At 44.6% G+C, this 7187-nt stretch overlaps 1 protein-coding gene across 2 annotated transcripts; it reads right to left on the bottom strand.

Moving 5' to 3' along the window:
• Positions 1-683: 683 nt before the first annotated feature.
• LOC123096296 (cytochrome P450 714C3) lies at positions 684-6139 on the bottom strand. Of its 2 annotated transcripts, XM_044517992.1 has the most exons (6): positions 5948-6139; positions 4485-4923; positions 3028-3254; positions 2667-2914; positions 1497-1890; positions 684-1426 (listed from the first exon to the last, which is right to left on the bottom strand). In XM_044517992.1, exons 2-6 carry the CDS (start codon positions 4753-4755, stop codon positions 998-1000), a joined length of 1569 nt encoding a protein of 522 aa, XP_044373927.1. In that variant the 5' UTR covers positions 4756-4923; positions 5948-6139; the 3' UTR covers positions 684-997. The 2 variants fall into 2 exon arrangements, with proteins under 2 accessions (XP_044373927.1, XP_044373925.1); XM_044517990.1 differs by having other exon boundaries at positions 684-1890.
• Positions 6140-7187: the final 1048 nt, after the last annotated feature.

Genomic DNA, 7187 nt, shown 5'->3' on the forward strand with positions numbered 1-7187 from the left:
CTGCAACGCAAGATTCCATAACTAGTGCATCCTCTGCGGTTGGGTTTTCTTGCTGGACGATGTGTCGTTGAGAAGTTTGCACTTACTGCTGAGCTTGTCCAACATGCCAAGAAAAGAAAGTTGCCTATGGCTGTTCTGAAACTTGATTTTCAGAAAGCGTTTGACAGTGTCAATTGGGACGGCCTGTTTAGCATTCTTCCAGCCAGGGGTTTTGGACACGGATGGATTGGTTGGATCCTGAATTTGCTCTACACCAGCTCCTCACGTGTCTGGAGAAATGCTAAATTCAGGGCCGTGTCTGGAGAAATGCCAAATGCATCCCAGGGAAATTCAGGGCCGTGCACTTGCAACAATGTAAGCTCCTTGCGAGTCGGCACAATCAGTAATGGTAAGTTGAACCTGGCCTTAGTTCAGTCTCTGGGTCCGACCTGAGCGCTACAATTTTTGTTGGCTTCGTTTTATAGTAATGAAATGGGGCCGGAGGAAACCCCTCTTTTCCAAAAAAAAAAAGAAAAAAGAAATAACATCAGTTTGAGCAAAGAGTTGCTTTTTGACAAAAGAAATACCCGAATGATAAATGCCACACGTGTGGCACGAAGCACTCCGGCCCTGACGGTTTTTACAATTAAAGTTGTCATCCGAAAAGAGAGCAAATCCAAAGAAAAAAAACCAAAAGCTTGCCATTCAAAATGAAAGTTGCCATCCTCGCTTCACTAAACTTGCCATAAAAAATGTTCGGAGTTGTCATGTGTTCGTGCCACACATGTGACACTTATCATGGTCCAAGAAATATCATTTGGGGGAGATACGGGTACCATGTCATCAATAACCATACCTTGCAACAGTCAAAAAAAAAACTATACCTTTGCTTTGCCAGTGTTTTCTGAACTTACTGAATCGAAAGCAACGCTTTGCCGATTACAAACACAGTGGAGTGGTGGCGTCACTGTTTTCATCAGGCGCGGTACCTTCTTGCTACAGATGGCAGTGAGAGAGATCATGGAAGCTTCGTGACGACAAGAGGCATGCCGAACCCAGGCTCAATGGTGAGCCGGAACAACGGCGCGTGCCGGTACCCTGGCGACAGTGAGAAGGCCAACTTGGTCAGCAGGCGCACGAGCACCACCTTCAGCTCCATCATCGCCAGGTTCTGCCCGGCACAAACTCTGGGCCCGTGCCCGAACGGCAGGTACATGTGTGACGGCTCGCACGCCGCGGCTGCGCCGTTCGCAAACCGATCCGGGCGGAACTCGCCGGCGTCCTGGCCCCAAACATCCTTGTCGAGGTGCAGCATCGCGATGGCTGTCTGTATGACTGTCCCCCGTGGGATGTCGAGCCCACCGAGCTTGAAGTCCTTCAGCGCTTCGCGCATAATCAATGACCCCGGAGGGTACAGCCGGAGAGTCTCCTGGACCACCATGGTGATCTGGAGAGACAATGTAATGGTTATGCCAGCTTCTCGAGACTGATTGATGCATGTCGGGATGCTTTCTCACTGTTTTCAGTCGCCGGAGGACGTCGACGTCGAGCTCTGTGCCTCCACGGCACACCTCTAGAGCCTCGGCACGGGCACGGTCCTGCCACGCCGGGTGTGTGGCCAGCAACATCAGGCACCAGGTGACGGTGACGGCTGTAGTCTCGTGCCCAGCAAAGTAGATGTTCTTGCAGTTGTCAACGATGTAGTCCTCGGCGCTGCCACTGTAGCTGGCCGGACAATGGCGAGCACTATTGACAATCGAGCGCAGAAGGCCATTGTGTTTAGTCTTTATGCAATCGTCGTCTTCGCTGCTGCTGCCACGGCTGTGTTCCTTTGCGACATTGAGGATGAGTAACCGAACTTCTTGCTCCAGCTTTTGTATCTCTCGATTGGCCTTGGTCGGCAAACTCTTCCTGTAATCACACACAAAACATTATGACAAGAAGTTTCACTTTTTACCCCTTGAGACAGATTTTTCCCTATTTAACATGTCTTGCCACATTTTAATCATTACTACTGAACTTGTGACATTATGTCCCTGAACTGAAAAGCTAGATCCACTTGTTAGGAAGACATGGTAGCTGACTGACAACTCGCACAAGTACTCGTAGAAGATATATACCAAATTATGAAAAAATCCCTCTGGTTCAGTCAAGTTCTATGAAAAATTGTGTTAGTTTTGCTGAATAGGTACTGCTAGCTGCACGGCTGCACCACACTGCTCATGCCCCATATCAGAATACACCCCCAGCGATTACGAACCTGAGTTGTCCACCTAGTCAGCTGCATTGTCAGTCAAGGGAAATATAAATAGGATAAAAGCCATAACAAAGGTCACAACTGAGTAAAATGTGGCCAGATATTTTAAAATAAAGTAACGTCGTCACAAGATTGCATCTACTGGGTAAAATGTGGAAATTACTATTAATTTCATGACAGGACTGGACTAGACTTTGCCCTATGGAAAAGACTTATCTTAATTTGAGCAGCCAGACTATTTTGGGGAAAAACATTTCGGATATTTACATCACAATTTCAGTGATTCCTATCTGATGAATGAGAATGAGCCTTATTTACCCAAATCTGTTGAAAGACTTACGATCAGATACTCATGCACAAATATGCAGGTGAAGAATCGCATTTCACTTCTTTTTTCATTTTTTTCACTATGTTAGATATGTATACTTACCACACTGCAGACAATCCAACAAGTGCATCTTGCTGAGAAATCGCCTTCTGAAGCTGCCTGAGCTTGTAGAATATTTCTTCCCCTGTTGCAAAATCGCTGCCAAAACATGCCCTGGCGATTACATCCGCCGAAAAACTCCGCAAATAACCATCCACATCTATCTCTCTACTCCCTCCCGTGCCGTCAAGCATACTATCCCATGCTTCTAGCAGTGGGGCAGAAGCCCCCACTATTAGTTCTATCATGACCTGCAAACATCATTCTTGCAATTATAATGACTTTTTACAGAAATTCCAACTACAATGCCGGATCATGTTCTTAGTATTTCAACTCATATTTAAGAATAAGAAGCTGACGTCACCTTAATCTTCTCCATGAAGAACTCTTGTGCAATGATCTTTCTCTGATAGGCCCATATATCGCCATTTGCCACCAAGATGCCTTCGCCGAAGAGTGGTTTGCGAGATTTCTGTATAAAAATAGGCTTCCCGAGCTCAGATGATGTGCAGTGGCTCATGTCCTTGACCATGCCAGGGTCAGAAACATACAGAATCTCCACAGCTCCTGTTGAGTAGAGGAATACCGACCCTATTCCAAATTCACAATCCAATAGCATCATTGCCATAAAAAGAATGGACTAATATAAGAAATACAGCACGGATAAGTGCTACAAATACTATTGAAATAAACCAAACAATTTTATTCAAATACTGTATATGTTCGCTAATTATATCTGGCAAAAAAATTCAACGTTACTTTCCACCGGACCGAAATTTCTTATTATAAAATTTAGTTAGAAATGCATGGTCTTCATATAAAAAAAATTCCAGCATTTTCAGTCAACAAGCCAACTACTGATCACTTCACGCATTTTGTTAAGGCATAATTGAACAACATTTCATAGAACAAGACAAAAAGATCTATAGACAGTCACTTAGCTCTCGTAGGAGGCCAGGTTCCAAGAGAATTATTATATCATTAACCAAAATACTACTCCCTCCGATCCATATTAATTGTTCCTGCTTTAGTATAACTTTGTACTACAATTAATATGGATAGGAGGGAGTGGTATTTTATATCGTCAGTATTCCAATGTTCAAGAGTAAATTTTGACATCAAGAGAAAAGCTGTCAGGGTTCGACTCGAACCTAAACCTGAGCTTCAGTCTGAACTCTGAAGATGGTGTCAACTAGAAGTCGACATTAGACGGTTCAGTTAACGGCTCAGATGCAACTGGACAAAAGAGTGACCGAATTAAGAAAGGAGAACAAACTAGATCTTATGTAGCTTAGGGTTCGTCCTTCTTCCCCTATCGTTTCCCAATTTCAATCTTGCTCAAATCCAACACAATTCGTCCCCGATCGCAACATCAGTCCATCAGGGCATCACAAAAGCTTCTATAGCTTTGAACTATCCGAGTTGTTCCTGACTTTTGACTTTTGAGAGACCATTTATATACCCAGCTAAGGTTGGTAAGGATGTTCCTTTGTCACTAACTACGAGCAAGAAGACAGTGCGGAACATGTAAGTGAGTATAATGTGGCTTTACCTTTTGAATGATAGGGTTGCTAGGGTGGATGCCTTACATCAATTAAATGTACAAGGCATAAATAGCAACAGAGAGGAGGTGCACTGTCAACAAACTGTAAAATGTAAATTTTGTGATCTCACAGTCTTATGACACAAGAATAGAAACATCCATGGGCCATCTAATCACTAACATACTAAAAATGACTTGTAAGCAAAGAACAAGTGTTACTGTCAAAATAGACCAAACCAGAGACTATGCGTGCATGAATTGAACTTTTGACTACATACCATATGTTTCCCTCCAGATCATGAAGTGAGGGAATAGGGTGGACATGTAGTTGCTGGTGTCTTGCTTCTGCGCAGGCAATGCCTCTTGTCGGATCCTCTTTATCTCCTGGGTGTTGCCATAGAGCAAAGTAGGCCTGGGACCCCTCACACCTTGCTTCCTTAGTTTCTTTCTTATCCTCTCTGGCCTCAGCCATAGTATCTCACAGATGTACAACAGAGATAACCCAAGAAGTACAGGAAGAAGCAGAGCTAGCAGATGAAGTTTCCCCATGGCACAGAGTGAGGAAAGAGGGAGGACTTCTTGTCAAGGAGTACACTATGTAATCCACAAGATTCTCATCCGTTTTACAACTCTAGGATATGAATGCTGTTTTTGTCTTCTTCAGTTTCTGATTCTTTATTATCTTGCTTTCTGATCTTGGCATCTACTGACAATATTCTGCCAAGTTGAGGTTTTTATATGTTAATTGATAGTAACAAGAACACCCAGATGGGTGAACTCAGAAAAGTTTGAAAACCTTGTATCAACATTTTTACAGAGACAACACCAGCAGCAATCACGTTCTGTACACGGATCAAATTAGCTGTTTTACGATCAAATTTCATTTTAGCTTGCATGTCAAATAAACATTTTTTTTTCAACAATCCACCATGGAGAGGTATATCAATAGCACAGAAGAAGAGCGGATACAATACCTTTTAGCATATATCGCTAAACCAAGAGGTTAGAAACCACACCCCCCATGACTACAAGTCTACAACGGCACACAGCTCGCCTTGTCCAAACTCAAGCCACTAATGGCGAAGAGGCAGGGCATAAAACACCAAGGCCGCATCATAACCGATGCCAGATACCTCGGAAGCACGACAAAGATTTCAGACCAGACTGGGTCAACGCACCCTATGATGTGCAGTTGGGAAGAGTCTGATTTCTATGAAGCAGTTGACGCCAATCGCAGCATGCAGCCTCTGTACTCTGCAGTAATCACGCCGCATTCGCCAAAGCGTATTGCATGAGCAGGAATCTGAAGATGGTGTATCAACTAGGAGAATGTCTATAAAATCAGAGAGCAAATGCGACTTGACTCGATAGCTAAGATGGAATCATGGAAGAGAAAGTAACCAGGACAATAAACTGGATATCTAAAAAAATCGTCATCAGGTTGATGAGCAGAGCTGCTTGTGGGAATGCGTCAGTCCTCTTATAATCCCTCACTGCAAATAGCTGAAGCTTCGAAGTTACCCACAGCAAAAGGTCCAGTACAAACTAGGAAATGCACATCTGGTTGACTGGCGGTGCCGGCGAGGAACGCGTCGTTGCTGGACTGTCGACTCCGTCGATTGCGAGCACCGCGCCGACGAGAAGAAGCAATGGGGATTAATCCAGCTTGTGGCAGATACTACAAACACATAAGGCTGCCAGAATCATGGAGAGTGAGAGATCAATCAGCTACGAAGTTTACCAAGATGACGGGAGCAGCTAAGAGCGGCGACGTCGATGAGGAATCGCAGATGGAGCGGCGGCGCTGGCGGAGGAAGACGACGCCGGACGGACGGACGGAGTGAGGTGAGACTGGGTTTGGGGCTTGGAGAACAGCATAGCGAAAGTGGGCCTGCTCGAGATATCTCTCTCACTCAGCACATCCCCTCGGTGGGCCGGCCACCTTTTACGACGGTTTGCCGGCTTTATAATAAAGCACAACCATCACGGACGCGGCTAATCTGCACCCAAGCTCAAATGAGCTTAGGTGAACAGTAAAATCGAAAAAATAAATAAAAAAATTCATTTTTTTTAAAGAAACATTGACAAAAGTTCTAAGTGCCTGCAAAAATTCGTTATGAAATCACGTTCCTAGAAGGCGTGGCAAATTATGTTGATGTTCTTGGGTGCGGGAAGCTTATGGATTTTGGGTTCATCCATCTGATCTGATCATGTATGTGTAGTCGCTGCTTTCTCTTCAACACCTGCAACACACACATATCAAGAGAGAGGGGGGGCTGATGGCACCGGGAGGAAGAGGCCAAGGTCTATCCGCCATTGAGAGAGAGGGAGGCTGATGGCTGCGGGATCTAGCACACCGTCGATGAAACGAGAGAGAGGAGAAAGGAAATTGTACGTGTGAGAGAGGAGATGTCTGCAGGGAGGAGATGGGGGTTATGACTAATGGAAGGAATACATAACATGGGAGTTAAGTTGGGTGCTTTTTTTTAACACAGTACAGACGCAAGCGCTCATATACACGCGCATACAGCCGGCATATCATCTTGAAATTTACGAAGTCACCGTAGGCATCTCGTCGTCAACGGGAACGTCTTCTCCCACTGAATGCGCATCGCCGGAAATCCTGAAATAAATCCAGAAATAAATGCGAGCACCAGGATTTGAACCCTGGTGGGCTGGGAATACCACAGTCCCTCTAACCATCCAACCACAGGTTGGTTCTCAGTTAAGTTGGGTGCTTGTTACGTGTAGATTGAGCCTGTTTTTCACCACGTAAATCCTAGGGTGCTTTCGTCGAGCAATTATACTTGGATTGAACGGTTAAGTTATTTTGAATGATCTGGACTGAGAGAAAAAAAAACTTATATGGGTGGATCTCCACCATAATAACTCGGTCCCACCGGATCAACGGTTTGTAATTTCTTATTAACGTGGTAATTTCTTGGGAGTCCATAATTATTAGAAGTATAGATAAGATATAA

The sequence above is a fragment of the Triticum aestivum genome, chromosome 4D (assembly GCF_018294505.1).
Source record: "Triticum aestivum cultivar Chinese Spring chromosome 4D, IWGSC CS RefSeq v2.1, whole genome shotgun sequence".
Taxonomy (NCBI): Eukaryota; Viridiplantae; Streptophyta; class Magnoliopsida; order Poales; family Poaceae; genus Triticum; species Triticum aestivum.